General features: G+C 50.2%; 1 protein-coding gene across 1 annotated transcript in view; it reads right to left on the bottom strand.

Moving 5' to 3' along the window:
- Positions 1-23,624, bottom strand: part of XYLT1 (xylosyltransferase 1) — a 336,604-nt gene that overhangs the window by 38,039 nt on the left and 274,941 nt on the right. The window contains exon 6 of the mRNA XM_062180382.1: positions 12,097-12,177. Coding sequence (XP_062036366.1) covers positions 12,097-12,177 — 81 coding nt within the window. The remainder of the gene's footprint in view (positions 1-12,096; positions 12,178-23,624) is intronic.

Raw genomic sequence — 23,624 nt, forward strand, 5'->3', positions numbered from 1 at the left:
TGTAATATATTTAAGTCTTAGCAAAATTGATGATGGTGTAACAAGGTAGTGATGGCGGGATGATGCTGGAGAGCCGACTTCATTAGGCTGAAATCGGCTTTTTGTCTCGGAGCAGGGCTGCTTTACCTGCAACAATATGGGAGAGTTTGAAAGGCAGGGAAGGGTCCTCTCTGACTCTTAGTTTCCCCCTTAGTAAAATGACAAAGTCGGGCCAGGCCTGGGTTATAAGGTCAAATCCTCCAGGGGTCAGCGGGATAGTGGAAAGGTATGAAGGCAGCTGAATACAACATTCTATACGTCACTCTGTTACACCCCCCAGGAAGGGGGTTTGGGGCCCCATGGGAGCCCACTTTTCCAAGGACAGACAGAGGACAGCACCAACCAGAACCAAGCAGAAGACTCAGCTGTCAACGTCTCCAGTCTTGGTCTCTCCCTAACACATCTTTTCAAATGTGTAAAATCTGAGCTCCACAGAACAGCGAGGCTGTGTTCATGTTATGGTCACTACACCACCCTATTGGAACCCAACGCAGCTCTAACAGGGCCACTAAAGGAAACCCCTGCATCTGGGAAAACAAGATCTATTCTGATGCTGGCTGGTGATAAATATAAATGATGCCCACTCAGTGCACTTACTCATGCTTAAAACTTCATCCTTTCGATAATTTATAAAAAAAAAAAACCTACATGGAAAACAGAAAATAGACTATCCAGGAGAAAGGAAGAAGAGACCAGGTGAGAGGACTAGAAAAATTTTTCTTGCCCTTGATCAGCATTCTGATTTCATGTTCCATTATATGGGATAATGTCACTGTCTTGCAATTTTAATGTGATGCCCCAGACCATAATACTCAAATACAATATTTATGCAGTCATCTTCAAAATGAAATATTCATGGCGTTGGGAGATTGGTGGCTGTATTTACTGTGGTCAAAAACTGATAAGCTGCAAATATATGCTTTGGTTAATTATGGGTTAATGGAGACGACCAATTCCCCAAGTCTCAGAAACGTTCCTGGGGACACAGGAACTACTGGGGACTGAGGTTTAGTCTGGGAGAAGGGGCTGAGTCTGGGTGTTGACCAAGAGGAAAAGAGTTGGTTGGGGGCTGGTGCCATAGCTCACTTTGTTAATCCTCCACCTGCGATGCCGGCATCCCAAATGGGCACCGGGTTCTAGTCCTGGTTGCTCCTCTTCCAGTCCAGCTCTCTGCTGTGGCCCGGGAGGACAGTGGAGGATGGTCCGAGTCCTTGGGCCCCTGCACCTGCATGGGGAGACCAGGAAGAAGCACCTGGCTCCTGGCTTCAGATCAACACAGTGCTGGCCGTGGCAACCATTTGGGGAGTGAACCAATGGAAGGAAGACCTTTCTCTCTGTCTCTCTCTCTCTCTCTCTCTCTCACTGTCTATAACTCTACCTGTCAAATAAAAAAAAAAAAGAAAAGAGTTGGTTGTCTTGGCAGGGATTTACTTTCTTCCTGCCCTGTGCATGCACCATAATTGAAAAGGTAAAACTGGCTGGCGCCGTGGCTTAACAGGCTAATCCTCCGCCTTGCGGTGCCAGCACACCGGGTTCTAGTCCTGGTTGGGGCGCCGGATTCTATCCCAATTGCCCCTCTTCCAGGCCAGCTCTCTGCTATGGCCCGGGAGTGCAGTGGAGGATGGCCCAAGTGCTTGGGCCCTGCACCCCATGGGAGACTAGGAGAAGCACCTGGCTCCTGGCTTTGGATCAGCACGATGCGCTGCCCGCAGCGGCCATTGGAGGGTGAACCAACGGTAAAAGGAAGACCTTTCTCTCTGCCTCTCTCTCACTGTCCACTCTGCCTGTCCAAAAAAAAAAAAAAATAAGAAAAAGAAAAGAAAAGGTAAAACTGAAAAGCAAGGCAAGTTAGCAAAGACACAGCTGGGTGTCTCTTCATAAACGCTGGCTTAGCCAACAAAGGGTGCCCGGCTCTTTCCCCTGAGGAGCGGGGCAAAGATCAGCAGGACTGTGCCAACATACCGAAGGTGACCAGAGATGCTCTCCTACCCTTGCTGTGCACACGGAGTAAGTGGGTCATTAGGTGGCATCCTAGAAGAGGTACCAGGCCAACTTAGGGACCAGCCCTGCCTCTGCTCTCACTGTGAGGCTTTAAGGTGTGGGGCTGTCTCAAAGTCTCCAAATGCCAGCTTCCTCCTCTCTAAGAGGAGCTCCCATGACATCGTTCTAACCAACTCCAAAATTGCGAAAGCACAATAGTGGATGCTTCGCCAAAAGACCTTGTGCACCCAAGCAATGAGCCGGCCCAACCAGCAATCCCGCCTCACACAACAATGCATCCTGTTCCCACATCCGGCCCCCACAGTCCTCCTTTCATCATTTATTCTTCTCCACAGCATTTTCCCTTTATAATGTGATGTATGAGGTCTTCATTTGTTTATTGTCTATTTCTATTCAGTAAAGCAGGTTCCAAGATGGCAGAGTCTTTTGTCTTATTTTCATTTACTTCTGTACCCTGGTACTTAGGATATTGCCTCGTATGCAGCTGGTGCCAATACATGTCTATTGGATGAACGGATAAAGGAAAGGGTAACAACCACTTCTTTTGGGCAACCAGGAAGTTACAGGGTATTAGTTAACTGGGTACTGGATTCTTTGAACACATCCTTAATAAACAGAGGAACCGAATTACAGAAAGATTAACTATTTCTTCAAAGTCATTCAGCTAGACATCTTAAGACTTGAATCCAGGTCTGGCTGAATCCCTGCAGGCTCTTAACTAGTCTGCCACTCTTTGCTGTTCCAGTTCACTAGAGTCCCTCCAAAAAGCTCCAAAAGAAAGATCAGAGAATTTCTGTTGCCCCCCAAAGTCAAGACCAGAAGTAAAGGAATCAAGAGGGAAGGCCTCCTTGCTGGTGCTGGGAGAAGCTTTCTGCCAGACTCCATAGACTGCTGTCTTCAGACCAGGCTGCTGAGGCTGCACAGCATGCATGTGGACCCCCGTGGCTCTGAGAAAAGGGTGGTTTACCTTCCTGGGCTGCTTCTCTATTGGCACAGCATGGGACCACGTCACAGCTAAGTAGGACTCTATTTGGATATCACAGGGACCAAGTATACTCAGCTGAGCATCAAAATACTTTAGATGGGGGTGGGGAGGAAGCCTGGCTCTCCTCCACAGGAGATGAAGTCACTTAAGAAAGCACCTGTGGGGGCCAGCACTGTGGCACAGTAGGTTAAGTCTCCACCTGCAGCACCGGCATCCCTTATGGGTGCTGGTTCATGTCCCAACTGCTCCTCTTCTGATCCAGCTCCCTGATAATGCCCCAAGAAGGCAGTGGAAGATGGCCCAGGTGCTTGAGTCCCTGTACCCATGTCGGGGACCAGGAAGAAGCTCCTGGCTCCCGGCTTAGGATCAGTCCAGTTCCAGCTGTTGCAGCCATTTGGGGAGTGTACCAGCAGATGGAAGACCCTTCTGTCTGTCTCTCCCTTGCTCTGTCTGTAACTCTATCTTTCAAATAAATAAATATTAAAGAAAGCACCTGTGATATTTAAAAAATGATATTTGGGAAGGCAGATGGTGAGGACATTTCCCAATTCAGTGAATTCCCTGGCTACAGTCTTGGCATAGTCATCGAGTGTAGAATTTTCCAGAATTATCTTCCTCCTTTACAGGTTCTAAAAGAAATAAATTACCCTCTAGTATGTTTTGGCCAGGAGGAATCTCAGTACCAGGTAATATAGCTAATCCTCCAGACAAATCAGAACAAAAGAAAAAAGACCCGAGATCCAGAGAGGGTGAATGATACACGCAAAGTCACACAGCCCAGAACCTAATCTCCCCTCCTTCTGTTTGCTGTTTGGTGATCCCAGATTACTCCTCTATAAGTACAGCCTAAAGATTTTTAGTAAAAATACTGAAGTCATGCAGTCAGCAGGAAAACCCACAGTGGATGAAAGCAGCCAGCCGTGTGAACAGGACCTCACAGCACAGACAGATGATACACAAGCCAGGCCAGGGCTCTGGGGCCAGATTACTCAATGCAAGTCCCATGGCTGCTACTTACCTTAGTCAATCCTCATCACATGAATCACATGGCACTTCCAATTCTCATGTGGAAAATGGTGATCCCAATAATACCTATTCCATCCCCCAGAAGTGATGTGAAGGTTTAAGTGAGACTATCCATGGGGAGGGCTTAGCACATGGTAAGCACCCCACAAATGTCCAAGATGCCCTAGCAAGTTGGAAATATTAAGCTCCTCTTTCTTGTTCTCTCTTGAGGGATCTGGTAGACAGGTACATAGGGCACCCCCAGGGCAAAGGAGAAACCTATGTTCTAACAAGCAATGATATTTCAGCACCAAGGACAGGACCCAAAGTCCCCTACAGGCGCTCCACCTCTTGTGATTATTTTTAAGCAACAGCAATAACTCTGGTGGTGGGGGTGATGAGTAACACGGCCTCCCTTCTAATTCTGTCCAACTCTCATGAGCACAAAACCCTGCTATCTTTCCAAGCCATAAGCCTTCAAGGATTCAGCTCAATGAGTTTTCAGTTTGGCAGCCCTACAGGGTCCCTGTTGGTCAGGCTCAGGTGGGCTGTGCCCCTGCTGACCTGGGCTGGAATTAGGTGTTATGTGTCCACTCTGCAAGAGATGGGAGAGCAAGGTGTGCTTGGGCCTGCATGTATTCAGAAGCTCTAGAAAGCACCTTCCACATTCCAGATCCAGACTAGGCACTGACAGTATGGTGGTAAATAACCATTCTTGCTTTTCTCTCACTTCACTCATTCGACAGGAGACAAACAATGACAGCTAGCACTGATTGAGCACATACTACATTCTAGAACCTGTTCCACATAGCAACTGTACACTTGCTCATTTAGCCCTCACTACAACTCCATAAAGGTTTATTTCACAAGTGATGGAACAGAACCATAGGGAAACAAAATAATTTTCCTGCTGGTGCTGTGGCACAGCAGGTAAAGCTGCCACCTGCAGTGCCGGCATTCCATATGGGTGCTGGTTTGAGTCCTGGCTGTTCCTCTTTTGATCCAGCTCTCTGCTATGGCCTGGGAAAGCAGTGGAAAGATGGCACAAGGGCTTGGGCCCCTGTACCCATGTGGGAAACCTGGAAGAATCTCCTGGCTCCTGGCTTTGGATCAGTCCAGCTCTGGCCATTGGGCCATTTGGGGAGTGAACCAGCAGATGGAAGATCTCTCTCTCTCTCTCTCTCTCTCTCTCTCTCTCTCTCTGCCTCTCTGTAACTCTGCCTTTCAAATAAATAAATACACAAATAAAATAATTTTCCCAAGACCACACAGTTAGTTGGGGTAAGGATGGCATTGGTATCTTAGTAGTCAGGCTCCAGATGCCACAAGTTATAATACTGCTGCAATAAATAGAGAAGACACGAAGAAATACAACACACAGATCTGTAGTTAGGTATTAATACACGTGCTATAAGAAAACTCAGAAAGCAATGGCAGGAAGTAGAGACATGGACACTGAATTAGTGAAGACTGCTGGGAAGGCTTCCCTGAGGGGGTGGCACTGAAGCCGGATAAATGGAAGAGCAGGAACTGATCTTCTGAAGAGTTGTGCGGGGTGGAGGGGCTTCATGAGTGACAGCTTGTGCAGAAGCCCGCATGATTGAAAAGAAACTACGGTGGCTGAAATGCAAGAGCTACAAGGAAATGCTCGTGCTACCATCTCACTTCAGAGCAGATCGACCACAGGAGAGGCAGGCTGTGATGAGACTGAGAGAAGGGACATGTTGTTCATGCATGTGGCCTGGGTATGGAGGAAAGCTCCATGGTGGACAGCACTGGGTGGTTAGTGCAGCCCAGTGCTTATAAGAATCCGGATTCTGCAGCCACACTGTCAAGTCTGCTTCCCCACTTATGAACTGTGTTGTTTAATCTCTCTGGCCTCAGCCTCCCCATCTGGAAAATGGGCACAATAATTACTATACTTACATCCTGGGATTATGGTGAGAACTGAAACAGTGAATTTCTGTAAGGCATTTAAGACAGTCCCAGGCACATAGGAGAATCTCCATGTGTAACTGCTATTACTGCGCAATGTGGGGAAAGCCAACTTGGGCTCACCATTCAGAGAGAGAAGAAAAAGAAGCCCAGGCAGGAATGCAGTCACAGCCCGAATCTTGGAGCCTGGAGTGCCCAGGCTTGGAGGCTCCTGGTCTTCACAGAGCTCAGAGTCCTTGTTCAGCTTGTACCTCCATGAGTCTACATTTCTGCTGGGGGTTAACGGGTTTTCCACATTGCACGTATTTTTAAAAACAAGGTTTATGTCTCTTTGTTCGCATTATAGAAACAACGCATACCTTCATAGGCTTAGAACAAAAAAAAATGCAAAGATCATACTCTGCCTTTCAGAGATGACACCATGAACATATTTTTCTTTGAGTCTTTTGTCTAACTCCCATGCATGATATTTTAAAAATATCAATAAAAGGAAAATTGGGAAGTTGACCTGAAACCACAGGCTGAGGCCAACAGAGAGAGGGTGCTTGTGTGTGTGGTTTTGCATGGGTGCTGGCACAGGCTAAGCTGTATTTTGACGTGGCTGCCATGACTGGATTAAACAAAGTGAACATGCAGTGATAAATGTGCCGGTCGGGTTTAAGGAAAGCAGAAAGGAAATGCAATCTGCTTTCTCTATTGGAGATGGGATATTAATTATCTCCTCACATCAGTCATGGTGCTGCAAGTCAGCCAGGGGGAGCGCCCCTCCCTCCATAAGCAGGTTGGCACCAAAGTGCCTCCTGAGAACAGATTTGCCTGGGAGAGGTTCCCGGCCAGGCTCTGGATGGGTCTGCCAAGTTTTGGTTAAACAGTTGCCTGTTTGCACATCAAGGGAGGTTTGAGGATTAGTTCAATGTCAAAGAAGGGAGCTGCTGATGCTGCTTGGATGCCATTGTGGCTCCCAGTGCGGGAGTGGCTGCCTACGGCAGGTGCAGTCCTGGCCAGAGAAGGGAGAAACCTCTTCATGCTACTTCTCACCTTATCTGCCCTTGCTGCCTCCCTACCTAGACTTCTCACACTTACAAGGCCGGCTGTTTCTCTCACAGACGCTAAAGCTGTTTGTTAAAGGTGCCAATCATTTGTGTATCATCTTCAAGATTCTTCTCATTTCTTCCTCCATCATCATCATCACCACTGTCACCACCACCACCACTGTTACCAACTATACAGGCACAATGAAATGTTCCAAGAGCTTATCCCTCTAAGGCCTCATTTCATGCTTGCAACAACTCTACAGTGTTGGCGTTGTTATCACTATTCCCATTTCACAGGTGAGGAAACTGGTAACTGAGGTCACACACCCAGTGGGTGCTCAGAGGTTGTGGAGGCCTGAGATCTGGCCCTAGAGCCTGAATTCTTAAGCCTTCGGCTATGTGCTTGATACAGCATCAGCAGGAGAGCCCCTTAAGAGTTCTCTAGATGCCAACTGAAAACAACGTCTATTTCTTCAGCCCAGCCTTATTGTAAGCATGCGATAAATGGGATAATTCCACGTGTCTACTGATGCGCGGGAGACCAACACCTAACGTTCCCTGCATGCCCATTTACAAATCACCAGAAAGAGTGTCACGTCACTGGTGGTTCATGGATACACTTTGGAAAATGCTGACCCTAGGATGTAGGGGAAGGACCTGTCCTTACTGTGTGAAAAAAAAAAAATTCTGTTTGAAGTCAGCAGGATTTTGCTCCTTGATCAGTGCACCCCAAGAATGTAAAAGGTCAGGGTCTCTGAAATGCGCTCACTGACCGCACGGTGCCAGAAGAACATGAGCCCTAAAGTCAAACCAGACCAGGGTCCAGTTCCAGCTCTGCTGTCCAATAGCCATGTGACAAGGTAAAGCAACTCCACGTATCTGTTACGCTCATTTCTAAAATGAGGTAACACCTGCCAACTAGGCTGATGGGAGATAATGGACTTGAACGCCCCTGGCTGCTCAGCCCAGTGCCTTCTTGTGGCCAGTGAGGATGTGCAATCCCCCCAAATCCATCACTGCCTGGTTTGTGTAAATGGGGAAACTGAGACATGGCCAACTGAACCTATTTGCTGCAGCTCCCTGGCCGTTGCATGGCGGAGCTGACCTTTGACACATGTGGCTGGCCTGTAGCCTGATCTATGCTCTCGCCCCAGCGTGAGCATGACCACTGGGGTCCTGGTGATCACGAATGAGCTGGAAAACATCTCTGATGCCCATGAGTGGACACCAAGAGCTCCTGGGGCCATCTCCAAAGACCCGCTTCCTCAGGCTGAGGGTGAACCTTAGGGCACCTGCGTCTGGTAGCTTTGTTCCTGTTCTTGGGGAAAATGATGCCCGTGCTGCATGTCTTTCAACATACCCAATTACTTTATTTTTGGAGGAAAGCAAGGAGAAACAGTGAACACAACACTCCCCTTCATTTAATTACAGGAACAGTCAGGACCAATTTGGCAGCGATTAAAATCCTAGTTTGCCTTTATGCCATCTTTTCGCAGCGGGAGCTGGAAGTCCAAATTGGCTGCCGAAGGCTGCAGATGAGGACAGAAGGTCAGCATTTCCATTAGGAGTCACGTGGACCTGCAAACCCAGGCACCCTGTGGCCCGTTTTCTGTCTCACTGTTTGCTTTTGTCCCTCCCCATCTCTCTGCCTTTCAAGTCCTCTCTGCTTTTGTCACCTCCTCTTTTGTAAGGGTTGTTTCTGTTCCAGGAACACGGAACATCAGAGAGGGAAGGGCCTTTGGAGATCATCTCGTTTAACCTCCTTATTGAGAAAATAAAGCTCAGAGAAGCCACACAACCACCTCGTGCTTTGGCAGAGAGCCGGGTTGGAGCACAAAGGGGCTGAATCACGCAGGAGCCGGGCCTGGACTCTGGACACACTCACCAGGGCGTGGGCCCTGGCGCTGCCCTAGTTATGTTAGGTCAAGCAGCTTGCCTCACTTCTTTGACTCTCTGTCTGCTTAGTGGTAAAATGAGGCTAATAAGTTGCCCAGAGTTGGTACCTGGCGTCAGAAAACTAAGCTGACACAGGGAAACAGAACAAATAGAGTCTGGGCTTGGTGTTAACATTGGAGCTGCTTGACTCAGCCATACCTGAAGCCAGTCCCCAAAACCTTCCTTATCCTTAGCTGGTTTGAACTGGCTTTCTGTCATTTCCCATCCAAAGAGGTCTTTCTAACATACCACCAGGGAGGGAACCAGAGATAAGCCATGCCTAGTTCTGCATGCTTGAGAGACAATGGGAGATTGGGCTAGGCTGTGGCTTGGCAGGTAGCAGGTGAGACCTGAGCTACCCAAGAGGAGAGCATAGAGGATGATGGTTCATTGGCTTCTTCTGCTCTTAAATTAATACTAAATTACCGCCCTTAATTCATGTAAATGAGAGAACCCAAGTGGGGGCTCGAGTGTTAGAATTTGTGACCTTGTCTGTCCAGAGAGCTCTGGGTTTTGGGGTTGTGGAAGGAGGTACAAGTAGCGATTCCTCAGCCTGTGCCTTTGTCCTGTGCCATGTGGGTACCACCTGCCAACTACTGATTCCCATCAATAACACAGGATGGACTCCAGAGCCCAGAGTCGCAACTCAGGCCCACGCACCTTCAACAAGGGTACTTCAGAGTATCTGTGGAGGATGGTGTCCAACGATACATTTACTTTGGTGCAAAACACTTTTGAAAGCCATGCATATAAGGACCTTCAATGAGTTCATGGAAAATGCTTGTTATGAAAAACTATGCATTTATTTCAAAACGTTCTGCATCAATATAAACTTATCTTTTAATGTGACTTTCCATGATCTTCCTAAAACTCCCTTGTATTTCTTTCTCCTGCTAGCAACATTTTAGTCCTATGCATATTGTGACAATGACATTAGCGTCCTCATCATGAACACGGGCATTCACTCTACCAAATGCGTGATATGCAACCTCTCTTTAATCCTCCCAACAATCCCATGAGTGTCAGTTTACTCATATTTCTGTCGTACAGGTAAGGGAACAGGTTCAGACAGGTTAAGTCACCGGCTAACGCAGCACAGGGAGGGCATAGTCAATCTAACCCAGGAGGTGTAACCTCGAAGCCCATGCTTTTAACTCGTGCTAGCCACAGTTCTAAGCTCCGTGTCTGACCAACAGATCAGAGGGAATAAATACTGACCAGGCTGTAGCACTGACTCTGGGGTGGATGGAATTTAGACACAAGCTGATACACTGAAGACGAGAACCAACAAATGGGGACAATAATTCTTCCTGATGCATTGGTGGCTGTGGGAATGGCATTGGCTCTTGTATGAAATGGGCCACAGGGCTAGTGGAGTGATGGGTACTCAGCAGGAACACAACACACGGGCTGTCACCCTTATCTTCCTGGCCAGGCTGCTCTGCTATGGTAATCTGTGCTAATTTAAAGAGCATCTTCAAGTCCGGGTGTCTGCTTTTAAACTGGGGGAGGCAGGCTGTGAGTAGGACAGCAAGAATCTACACACAGCCAGGCGAAGGAAATCAGAGTAAAAATTCAGGAACGTGATATGTCAGGAGGACTCGGGGCGACTTCTTGGAAATGGAGTTCACGGTTTGCTTTTGTCCCCATCCCCTGCTGTGCATAACTGGGTAAACTGAGTCACAGAGCCAGCGAGGGTGACACCTCAACCAACAACAGCAGAGGAGATCTAAAGCAGAGGCTGCAAACTGAAATGCCAACGGGGGCCTGGAGGTTGAGGATTGTGGCAACTCTCAGTTCATGCACAGAATTCACGGATCTTACGATTTTTAAAGACTTGGTGGAAATCTGGATTTTCATGGGAAATATTGCTGTTACTCAACAGGGCTATCAATTTTCAAATGAAACACCTGAATTCACACACACACACACACACACACACAGAGAGAGAGAGAGAGAGAGAGAGAGAGAGAGAGAGAGAAACTGAAAAAACACCTTGAGGGCCCAGCAAAGCACAGGGCAAGCTGAAAGTATCCTGTGAGCTGCAGGTTAAGCTCCCAGTTCAAGGCTGGAATTCAGATCTCCCCTATAGGGGGCGCTCAAGACTGTATTGCTTCTAACTGGGCTCAGCTCAGTGCTGGAACTTAGTGGTTTCTGCAGGCTTCTAATCTCTGCTGATGTCCTGAGCAGACATGAAGCAGTGGGGAGGACACAGGGCTGCGAGCTGGACTCCTGGGTTCGAGTCTGTTGGCACGAGATTCTTGTAAATGCTATGCCAGGACGTGGTCTTGTTTGCTGCTGGAACAGTGCCTGGCACTCAGCAAACACTTGTTGAATAACTGGCTGACTGAATGAATGACCTTGGGAATACCAGCTGGACTGCGAACCTCAGTCTTCCCACCAATTAAATGGGAATTAACAGCTGCCTTCGTCAAAGGGTTAGATAATGGACTAATGAAAGTGCATGGGGCTAAAAGAGACATAGATGCCTATGACATTATGAAATAGGTAGTGGCCAGCGCTGTGGCGCAGCGGGTAAAGCCACCTCCTGCAGTGCCAGCATCCCAGGGAGGCACCGATTCTAGTCCTGGCTGCTCCACTTCTGATCCAGCTCTCTGCTATGGCCTGGGAGAGCAGTAGAAGATGGCCCAAGTCCTTGGGTCTCTGTACCCACATGAGAGATTTGGAAGACGCTCCTGGTTCCTTGCTTCAGATTGGCACAGCTCTGGCCATTGTGGCCATCTGGGGAGTGAACCAGCGGATAGAAGACCTCTCTCTCTCTCTCTCTCTCTCTCTCTCTCTCTCTCCCCTTCTGCCTCTGCCTCTTTGTAACTCTGCCTTTCAAATAAATACATAATCTTAAAAAAAAAAAGAAAAAGAAATACACAGATGCCTATGACATTATGAGAGACATAGATGCTTATGACATTATGAGATACATAGATGCCTATGACATTATGAGATATATCCACTCTGTCCACAGCTGACAAGAGGGGCTACTACAGTGTCTAAACGCACATGGCCAAGGCCTGTCGTGCCAGGCCCTCCTCCCATCCTCCACCTTTCTCTAGTGGCATCAAACCAGCCAAGAAGGAGGCCACCGAGTGATCACTCAACACTTCCCATGTTCGCTTTGCACAGAGGTAGGGGGTGATGCGCTACCTTGCATTGTCCCGGCCGTGCGACTTCAAGAAATTCATATCTCGGTATCGGGAGAGAAATGCCACCAGCTGGTCATTCGTCCTGTGGGAACAAACCAAGAAGAAGGTCAGGGTCCTCGCGAGACCACACGGATCTGGAGTCTCAGCTCCCTGTGTCACGGGAACCAGGCTTCCCTCTCGGTGTCCTTCTGCCTGAATCGCTTTTGCTTATCACAACACTGATAAGGCATCTTCTTTATGTGTCCCCATCTCCATATGACAAAGGGCTGCTTGGATTTTTTTTTTTTTCTCAAGGGCTGCGTTTGACCAGGAACTCTGGAGAGCAAGCCAAACATCTTACATGTTTTGGCATTCTCCAGTGGCTAGCCCTGGGCTTGGCAAACAGGAGGTCAGCAGTGCACAGCCCAAATGTCAAATACATAGCAACCTCAGAGTCTTTGCACTTGCTTGTTCCTGGGAAATTCTGCCCTGTGTTTTTCCATTCTTGGCCTGTTCTTGTCATCTACATCTCCTTTCAAATGTCAACTTATCAAAGAGGCCTTTTCAGGTCACTCAGGGGAAACCAGCACTGCTCCCCCCCCCCCAATAACAGCAGTTTCTTCATAATTTTCTTTCACCTCCCAAAAGCCACCGAACTTGCTTATGTTGCCACGTAAGCTTCTTTGACGGCACCTAGTCAGACCCATCCACAACTGGCACACAGTAGGAGCTACATTCATGTTTGCTGAGTGACTGAATGAACGCAAGTCTGAACTGACTCCTTCAAATATACTCTGAGCAGTGAATTCATCAGTGAAGCCATGCACGGGGCCCTCACTGGGCTACTGATTGTGAGAGCTTTAAAAAATATGAAGTGCGACACAAGTGGCTGACATCGTTCCTGGAGTTGTTAGCCCAGATGTATCACCATCAATCCTGGCACTAGCAGTGTAGTCACAGCTAATCAGCTTGTGCATACACTGTGACAGTATTTTAAAAGGCAGTCACACAGGTCCCATCTGCCAGAATCAGTCGCCTCTTCGCTGAATAAACCCAACCAGGTAAATGGGGCCTGACGTGACAGCTCCTGCATCGCCGAGGCCTCTCCGGGGCTCGGGGACTTTTCCTTAAGAGGAAAGGGTTAACCGCGGTTTCCAACTGGGAGAATCCATGGAGGTGGCGGAACGGGAGAGCACCTCTGGGAATCCGATGGAGGCTAGACTTTTGAGAAATGGGATCTGGAAGCAAAAAGTTCTGGGGACAGACTCCAGCTGCACGGCTAAGCCAGCTGTGTGTCCAAGGAGAAGTCATTTAACCTCCCTGAACGGTGGCCTGCTCTAAACTCAGAGAATTAAGCCTGCACAGCACAGGCTACGGAACAGGCAGCCGCGTGCATTGAGAGCCCCGCACAAGGCTGTCCTCTCTCCTCCCAGCGCCGCCTCCTCCCTCACTTCCCGCGTCTCTGCAGTCTCGCCACCGGGAGCCCCTGCTCTCCCATTGGATGGCTCATGTTGACCAACTCATAATTCCAGCGGAGGGGGCGCAGAGCTGTGGCTGCCGCAGAGCCGAGGCCCCATCCTGTGGCTGAAATAAACACGACCCCAACCCAGCCGCTGCGGTGGCAGACACCACAGGAACCCGAGGGTCTGAGCCAGGCAAATCCGCGCGCACGCACCAAGCCCAGCCCCTCCGGTGTGCAGTGTGCACGGAGGTGGTGCCACGTGTCCGTGAGCCCCACCGTGCACCCCAGGGCCCCAGACCCAAGTACCTGGAGCTTGGGAGGCCCGGCAGCGAGAAGGGGAAACAAAATCAGCCGGTGCTGAGCGCCCATGAAGGGGCCCCTCCGCCCGCCTGTCTCAGCTCAGCCACTCTGTGCGACAGTTCATTATTGTCGTCCTGATGAATGCGGGACAAGTTAACCTCTGAATGAGGCCCGGGCAGCAGGAATAATGTAGAAGGGAGGATTGAAGGGGCCAGGACCGGGGCTCCCAGGGGCCCCCCTGGGTCAGGCGCTGCAGCTCCATTTGGCAACCCCAGAAAGCGCCTTTCAGGGCCGTGAGCTGGGGCCATTTTCGCATTTACCGCTTCACCGAGCCCCCATCTGACGGGGATGAATAGGCATTTAGCGAATTTACTTAGCGATGCTTCCACATGAAATCGTCTCAAAAGATGACATTTTGGGGGAGGGAGGGAGGACGGGGTGGGGGGGGGGCAGTGGTTTCCAGGCTCAGAACTCGTGGGTAAAGACATTTTGCAAAGCTAAGCGCTGTGTGCACTGCAAGGAATTTTTGCTGGAGGGGTTGGATGGGTGGGGCTGGGGGACCACTGCCTACCCACCATGCCCCGGGATCCCGGGCCCCTCACTCACCCTCTGTGTAAAGTGTCCGCTCTGAATGCCAACGCCTGTCTCCCCAGCCCTTCTCCGGGGGAGAGGGAATTCGGCTGGGGACCAAGTTTTCCCATTGTTGCTTTCAGACGCCTGTCGATAATTGCCTACATAATATTTAGTTCTCTCCAGATAATTAACAGCTTGCGAATATGTTGACATTTTACCCCGTTCCTGGCTCTCGCGCGCACTCTCCCAGCCGCACAAGGTTCTCCCTCCTCCTTTGGGGAGGGAGCCATTGGCCAAGTGGCTCCTGGAGTGCATCCTTGGTGTCTTGTCTCTCCAACAGCTTCTTCGTACCCTTTTCTCCTGTGATTAGGAGTCACGTCTCTTAGTCTACTTCCTGATGGGAACTGGGGTCTGAGGTCCGCTGCTGCGGCCATCAAAGCCGCTGAGAAATCCATTGTGAACTAAGTAACTCAGGAACGAAGGCTGAAAACAAACTTCCTGGGAACCATATGGGGATTCTGGATGAATGCAAATATAAACGAGTAACAACATAAGCTCTCAGACCACAGCCCTTTAGTGAGCGCACATGGCATCCTAGGCCCTGGGGAAGACTTTAGTACAATTTCCCTGCACTTGATATTCACAAAGATGATTTCGACTTCAAGCTACATTCCCATTTTACAGATGGGTGGCCGAGACTCAGGGATAGCACAGAACCAGGACGGGAACCTAGTCACACGTGTCGTGGCCAGCGCTGTCCACTATGGGATAGCTTTGGAACGTGATGGAGAATGAATGAGTGGGTGGGTGACTTCCACCCCAGGTGCAGAACAGTGGCAGGTGCTCTGACGTCTCCCTGCTCACAGCCTGGCCTGCAGCCTCAGCTCGCTGTGCACAGACGTGCAGCGTCTCAGGCCCCACCCAAGAGCTACTGTGTTCCTCTGCCTTTGAGCGAGATTCCCAGGGGCCCAGAGGCACTGCTATATGTCAAGCATGCATACAGAGGATCAAGTCTCTTTCTCCCATCGTCATGGGTATCCTGTAGGCTTCTCTGGAAAGCCCAGACTTGGCCTTTGAATAGGTTACTTTTTCCTTCACAAGCCTGTGCTGTTCGGAGTGGTAAGTAAACTCATGCATGGTAGGACCTGTGCAGTAGCACCTAGTATAGCATGAGCCCTTGAAAAACATTAGCTATTATTTCAGAGCATTAACGACTATCATCTTGAACATCAGAATCTGAAGACATTTTGAACTGGGGAAAGCAGTGAAAAGATCTAACCTGCAGGGCTGGCGCCACGGCTCAATAGGCTAATCCTCCGCCTGTGGCGCCGGCACACCGGGTTCTAGTCCCGGTCGGGGCACCGGATTCTGTCCCGGTCGCTCCTCTTCCTGTTCAGCTCTCTGCTGTGGCCCGGGAGTGCAGTGGAGGATGGCCCAGGTCCTTGGGCCCTGCACCCCATGGGAGACCAGGAGAAGCACTGGCTCCTGGCTTCGGATCAGCGTGGTGCGCCGGCTGCAGCAGCCATTGGGGGGTGAACCAACGGCAAAGGAAGACCTTTCTCTCTGTCTCTCTCTCACACTGTCCACTCTGCCTGTCAAAAAAAAAAAAAAAAACAAAAACAAAAACAAAACCTGCAGAACAGTCTGCAGAATGTGGTGTGGGAAGCAGCCCAGAGTAGGGACTGGTTCTGTGTCTCCCGGTGGTACCAGAGGTAGGCACTGGCTCCCGGAGGGCCATGGCACCACAGTGTGTCTCATATGTACATGTATGTAGTGGTTCTGAGCATGAAGACTCACAGAAAGCAGGGAGCACCACTCGCAGGGCCCTCCAGCACCCAGGCACCCTGGCTGTGTGAAGAAGGCACAAAGCGGTTCAGCCAAGCAAGACCCGTCTGCTGGTAGCGGGTGAGGGGCGAGAGGGGCCAGGGCCTGCCCCATCTCCACTACGCAGAAGCCGAACACAGAACCAGCTGTGCTTCTCTGGATCCCTCCCTTCCGGCACTCTTGTTGCCCGGACGCCTTCCCAATGCGGGATGCTGGGAATGGCTCCTGGCCCCAAGGAAGGGCTCAGTCCACACTTGGAAGAAGAAGGGTGGACGGACTCCCTGAAGGCCAAGAATGTGGTTAAGGTCAAGGTTACACACAGGAGTTTTGTGAACGTCAGGACTCAGGATCTCGCAGCCCTGACACTGCTGGGCACGCACAGACCTCGGAAGGCACTGGACTGAGCCCTTCTGGACGGCAGTCGGCCAGCCTGTGTGGAGCAGGCGAGGACACGAGGGCTTGTGGAATCGGCAGGTTGAGGGTGGTAGGGATTGAGGCGCTTGCAGACTAAGCTCCGAATGGACCAGGCTGCCCTTCCTTAACGTCTTCGTCTAGTGAGTACCTCGTGCGCACAGCTTCCTCATGTGCACATTTAATTTAAATACCACTTCACTGCATCGAACAAAACAGTATTTATGACACCCAATGGATCGTATTTTTACTCTACAAGGGTAAAATACATGAAACATAAAACTTACCACTTAAACCATTTTGAAGTGCACAGCGCACTGGTATGGAGCACATTCACGGTGTTCTGTAATCATTCAATTCCAGAATTCTTTTCATCTTGTGAACCTGAGACTCTCTACCCATTAAACAGTAACCCTTCACTCTGTCCCGGAGAGTCTCACTACTGTGTGTTCGCGCTGCTGTATGTGCTGTATAGGAACACATGTACCTGGGGCACATGGAGCGTCTGCCCTTTGCTGCATGGCTGTCTTCCCTGAGCACAATGTCTTCCCTGAGCAGCATGCATCAGAATGTCTTTCCTTTTCACGACTGCATACTATCCCACCTGGCTGTAACACTCTTAGGCTTTTCTTTGGAATGCAAGAAAACCAACAGCGACCACTGGGCTGTCTATTTCCAAAATAACCTGGGTGACAAGGAGGCCACCATCCTGGCTTCTGGGACTTCCGGGCTTTCGGGACATGGAACTTTTGGTTCTCAAATCAGATGGTCCCCAGGCAGCCCAAGATGAGGTGGTGACACCGGACAGAAGGGTCCACGGGGCGTGCAGCCGCAGGATACGTGTCACGTCCCACGGGTGCTGAAAGCTGACCCTTCCGCGATGAGCACAGCTGTCCAGAAGCCACCATGGAGGGAGGGCAACTGTCACCCTTTCCTGTGCTTTTGAAGCCATTGTTCTGGAAGCTCCGATGACAGCCAGACAGCGAAGTAAACACCAGCAACGGCAACATCTAACACTCGCATGCCTGCTACATGGTGCCAGACACTGTCTCAAGCACTCTGCATCTATCAGCCCAGTGGATCCTCGTGCAACCCCAGGAAGTATCCGCTGGGACATTTATATCCAATTTACAACGACATAAATGGAAATATAGTATACATATATACATGTATATGATTCTGGACGTCGTAATTAATTCTGTTGTCCTGTGCCATCAGCACATGGAGGTCAGCGTCACAGGATGGCACAGCCAATCCCCTAGTGATGGGCTCGGAGGCTGCCTGCGTTTTCTGCCTCTTACAGACGCTGCCCCCGTGAACGTCCCTGCACGTGCCTCTCCCCAGTTCCTAGAAGTGGAATTCTTCACTTGAAGGACAGACATTATGAAAGTACCTCTGTGCCCTTGGAAAGACACACCGTATGGCACGAGGCTTCCTCGAGAGCTGAGGGCACGGCTGGGGTTCGCGCCCTTGTCCAGGAACCAGGCTGTCTGGCTGCCAGGAATGTGGGGAAGAGGAGATTGCAAAGGGGGTGGAGGAGGGGTTGTTCTGGAAAGACCTCTGGCTCCACCCTGGCTGTCAGGGTGGGCTTCTTGGACAGGGTGGCCAGGCCTGGGCAGGGCCTTTTGCCTTTCCCAGAGTACCAGCAACCAGTGGGACTCTGGAGGGGAAAGGGACCTCACCCAGATGTGCACATGACCTCTTCAAACAACAGGGGGTGGGGGAGGGGCAGACCTACGTGCCCCCGTATCTGGGCCAGCTGGAGTCCATCTGTCAGCTAATAGCACCAGGACTGCACCTCGGATGTCACACGTCTCACTCAGTTCTGCTCCCCCAGGATCTAGCACACAGAAGGCACTCCCCACTCACTCCCTGACATGTGTAACAAGGGCCCACGTGGAGCTCTGGCTCCCAAGGCTCATCTCTGCATTGCGCCCCGCAGGGAGGGCTCAGTCCACCCTGGCTTGAAGGATGAACAGACTCCCTGGAGGCCAGGAGCACCTTCATACACTCCAGTATCCATGCCTGTGCCCATCCCATTCTCTCTGCCAGCAACGCTCCTCCCAGGTCTTTGCCAGATGAACTGGGGGAGACTTGAGGGAGGCAAGGAACCCCAGGGTCAGAGTGCTCGTGAGACAACAACGGCGGCTGCAGAAGCTTCTCCCTCTGCTGCCGACCCAGTGTCAAGTGCTCGTCCTCCTCTGACTCCTCGGGAGCCCTCTCAGCAGGTGCTGGCTGCCAGGTGCGTGGGGCAGGGCTGGAAGAGCTGCCTGTCCACAGTCTCTGAGTCGGCACCCGAGGGCCAGAGCCTGAGCGCTTTCCAGTCCCACTCTCCTCCTCGGGAGTAAGCTTCAGGAATGTGGAATTCCCTTCACAAACAGAGCCAGGAAACAAACACAGCAAACCGCCCTCACCCTCTCAAGCTACTTCCTGTCAAAGGGACGGACGTCAGACGTATGCTGCCCACTGGGAGGCGGTGCGGGTGAGACCTCCACGCAGGGTCCGTGCCCCGCTCCTGCGCCCTTTCCCACCTCCACTCCATCTCAGGAGTGAATTCAGCGCCATGGCCCCCCTGGCTTATTGGGGGTGGGAGAGACGGAGGGAGTGGAGACATGGCCATTACCCTCGGTGCTCCACAAAGGAAGTCCAGGATTGCAGAACAACACTGAAGAAAGATCAAGTTCAAGGCTCTCTGGAGAAAAGGCAAGAGCCAAAGAACTGGAAATACGGCAAATCCCTGGCGTGAATGCCATCGAAGCTTACAGAGGGACTCATTCTTGCTGAGATAAGGAGAAAATGCATGGAAAATTCTAGTCATCACATTCCTTCCTGGACCCCCGGGCTTGACCACAGCCGCCGCTGGGCCCAGAGGAAAAGCAAACTGGAGAAAAAGCCGCCCCAGCCGCAGGCTCTGTTCTCATGCGCCCTCCAGGAAGCAGCTGCAGGATCTTCTGAGAACAGGCGTCTGATCATGTCACCTCTTCCACCTAACATCTTCAATGGCCCCTCTCCACCTGCAGGACCACTGCCTAACTCCTGAGCGAGGCACACAGGCTGCTAACAATTTGGCATTGCCCGCTGCATCTCTGGAATTACTCGCAGTTTTCTAAACACTGAGTGCTCCCGTGTAACTCTAGGGTTTTGTAAGCTGTGACTGCTGTCCTGGGAGATCTGACTGCCCACTTTCTGGACAGACCACGGAAAAGCAGTGGATAAGGTGCGGGGGTCCCTGTCCTCCAGTAGGGCACAGTGAGACCAAAAGGAAGCCAAAGCCAGTCAGGTCCATGTGATATACAGACAGCAAACTGGAGCACAGATCAGTTCCTTGACAAAGACAAAGTGGTCTGAGGCCCCTGCAGGACAGGGGCCTCTGTACAGACCCACAGCAAACTGGAGAACCGCCTGGATGATAAAACCCACCCCTTTTAATTGGATTTGCTTTTTCATTACTGGCCAAAATGGTACAGCTCTGAGAGATGCTGTCTGCATTTGGAGGGACCGGCAAGCCATCTCTCCTCACCTAAATGCTTTTGCAGAACATTTGTGAGAACACGTTTTTCATTTCAGACATACATAAGCCATTCTTAAGAGGCAGTTAATCTGACGTTCCATCAATGAGCACTCCTCGCACATCAGGCCTTTCACCAGACAGCTGTAATGGAAAGGTGAGTGACAAGAATCGGCACCTGGAGGCCACGTCAGGTCCTGGGTGAGGCAGCGTGAACGAGGAGCCGGCTCGACATTCAGCCTGGGAAATGTGCGCTTGGGTCTGTGCGCATATGCACGCGAGTCTGACTGCACTTCCATTCTCTGAAACGTGGCCATCTTCCCATTCCACAAGACATCTCAAGTGAGAACATTTGGTTACCCAAACTCTGCATTCCCATACGATGACTGATGATAGCCAGCTCTCTGATCTTTGAGGGCAAGGGGAGGTCCTCGGAGGAGGACGACAGAAGAAAGTCTCTGAGAAGCAGATGTGATTGAAGCGGGAAAAGCCAACACCTGGCTACAGTGAAAGATGTTTTCCGACAGGTGTCTGCAGAAACTTCTCTGATCTCCGCCATGGAACTGCTGTTTGATTTTGAGCAAATTTCTCAGGCTCACTGGGCCTTGAGTTTCCTAATCTGCCGAATGGGAGTAACACTGTTTTGTGTTGCCTGTGTGTTGTGCAAATGGCCCACAGCAGGTGCTCAGTCTCAGAATAAGAGAGCCACTGGGAAGTTTCCATATTCTTTGCTGCATAGGCGGCACGCAAGGCATCACCCATTCCTCTCTGTGGCCTCCTGCCAAGGTATGACATGTTAAATCTCACACCAGTGTTCCCAGGACAAATATAAATAATGACCCCTAAACTACGCTGGGCTGCATACTGAAAGCTCAAGTTTCCCTCATGTTTGTGGCTGAGAATATACTGTGTGCACTATTCACACTCCACTGGGGATGTACAAATAATGACCATGACCATTATAATCTATCTGTTTCGATTTCCCCAACCAGTGTCCCTAACATACCAATGGACAATGCGGTCAAAGTCACGGGGACCTGGGAACACGGGGAGGAGGACCAAGTTCCAGTCCTACCACTTACTGGCTAGTGACCTTGGGCAGGTCTGGTCAGCTACTTCCTGTTCAACTTCCCCATCTTCACAACCGTGAGAGATAACAATACCTACTTCATGGAGTGGCTTGCAAATTTAATGAAGCAAAAGGGAATTCGCTGCTGCCTGCAACTGAAAAATTCTAACTGAGGCAGAAATTAGTTCCAGAAGTGGGGAAATGAATGTGGGGCAGAAAACAACGAAAGAGATCCACCACGGGTTCTGTGATCTTGCCCAGAGAGTGCTAGACTGTTGGCTGTTATCATTATTGCTGTTACTATTATTATTCCTTCTTCGATGGACTGGAGGCTGTGCTGTACTAGTGGCAGGACACAGCAACACCTTCTAGCTCCCAGAACTTCAGGGTTGGGTCAGTTTGAATCTCAGCTCCGGGATGGGACTGAGCTCCGAAGGTAACTGACTCTGTCGCCGATCACCTCATTCTCCTTGGGCCGCCTGCCAGGTTCACTAGCCTGTATGCACTGGACGAGGTCAAATGCATTGCTATGCACACAGGAAGCCACATAAACCTCTACGGAAAGCCAAACACAGTAGCCACCTGTACAAAGCTTGCATAGATACAGAACCACTGCTTGCGAGAGGCGGGTCCTGGAGGGTCAGGAGGTGCTGCACCCAGCATTTTGTTGCTCAGAGATTTCCAAGGCTGTCTGTTTATCTCAGAGGGCCGAGGAAGGACTGTTGCAAACAGAAGACACAGCTTGGGTGGGAGCTGCAGCACAGAGGGTTCAAGTCACTGCTGGGACACTCCCAAATCGTATCAGAGTCATGGGCTTGAGTTCCACTTCCATTCCCAATCCAGCTCCCTGCTAATGTGCAACCTGGAAAGCAGCAGGTGATGGCTCAAGTGTTTGGGTCTCTGCCACCCACACAGGAGACCCTGATTGAGTTCCAGGCTCCTGGCTTTGGCTTGGTACAGTCATGGTTGTTGTAGCCATTTTGGAGAGTGAGCCAGTGGATGGATGACACCTCTCTTTCTCTCTCATAAACAAATTAAAAAAAAAAAAAACACACAGAAGACATATACATTAAGATCAAAATTTGACAGTTTCTAGGGACAGAAAACTTCAGAACTGTTTTACATCACTAGGATCAGTGGTTTTCATTTTGCACCTGGGGGAGCCCCAGGCTCTGCAGGGCCATCTGGGGCCTCAGGGCAGCTACTGGAAGCTTCGGGACCCATGTGCACCTGGTTTCCATAGGAGACCTCAGAGGTGAAGTTTCAGTTGGGTAAAAAGTGAACTAGTAGCTTAACAATAAAAATGTAAACACATGTATTGAGTAGAACGATCAATTTTGATTACAGGGTTCTTTCTTGGGGGAGGAGGCATCTGGCTCCATGGCTGGATGGGCTGCTGAGCTGTGCCCACTGTCTATCCAGTCTCGGGCAGGTGACCGCTTTCTGAGCAGCACGGTCACCTTCTGCATACTGGAAATCCTAAAACGACATGCCTTAGAGAACTTTTTTCATGGCAAAAAGAACGATGGTAGGTGAAGCAGGTTGCCTGTGCAGCTGGCAGGGCCAATACTTAGGAAGAAGCAGGTGTGTTACTTTTGGGGCTGAGAGTAAAATCCCACCAGCCCTCGTCCTCTTTGCTTCCTCCTGCCTGTCTGCTCAGCCTTTGGGATTGCCTGAAGTGTTCCTAATGTGCAAGCTCTGTCTGCTCTCTTGGGAAACACAGTTTCTCACTCCTTTGACAGACTGGGCTCTGACCTCAGCATCTGCCCAGCGTTTTCCATGTGCTAAAAAGGGTGCTGATTTCTGCCTGCAGACATGAATTCTGCTTTTGCAGCTACTGACATCACTTTGCGTTGAATGGATCCATCTCAGTGGGGAAATTTAAGTCCTGGTTTGATTTGATTATATGTGAACTCACATATCCTACTCCTTGGGCAAAGGTTACTCATTTACAGGTATTTCTGACTTTCCCCAGAGAGGTATTTACTCAGGGACAATACCTTGGTCCTACTCCCCTTGTGTTCCTATGGTGACAGGTAGAGTGTTTCACTAACAATAATAATAATAAAAAAGATTAACAGGTGTTATCTGAAACCATTCCAAAGACTGTCCACATAAACGATGTCAGAAGATGCTGGTACAAGTTCATCGATTGTAGAGGAATTGTTTCAATGCCAGGGCCCTGAGTGGTTAAGTAGCTGGACTGTGACAGGATCCTACTGTAACTATAAAACAAGGCGTGAGCCACATGAAGGCAGGGATCGTGTCTATTTTGGTCACACTGTGATATTTCCATTTGTTCCTTCAGCAAATATTTATGTTACACCTACTGCATGTCAGCTACTGTTTGAGATGCTAGAGAAACAGAGACCATGGAGACCGGATCCTGGTGAGAACCGAGCT

Source organism: Lepus europaeus, chromosome 21, assembly GCF_033115175.1.
Source record: "Lepus europaeus isolate LE1 chromosome 21, mLepTim1.pri, whole genome shotgun sequence".
NCBI classification, from domain to species: Eukaryota; Metazoa; Chordata; class Mammalia; order Lagomorpha; family Leporidae; genus Lepus; species Lepus europaeus.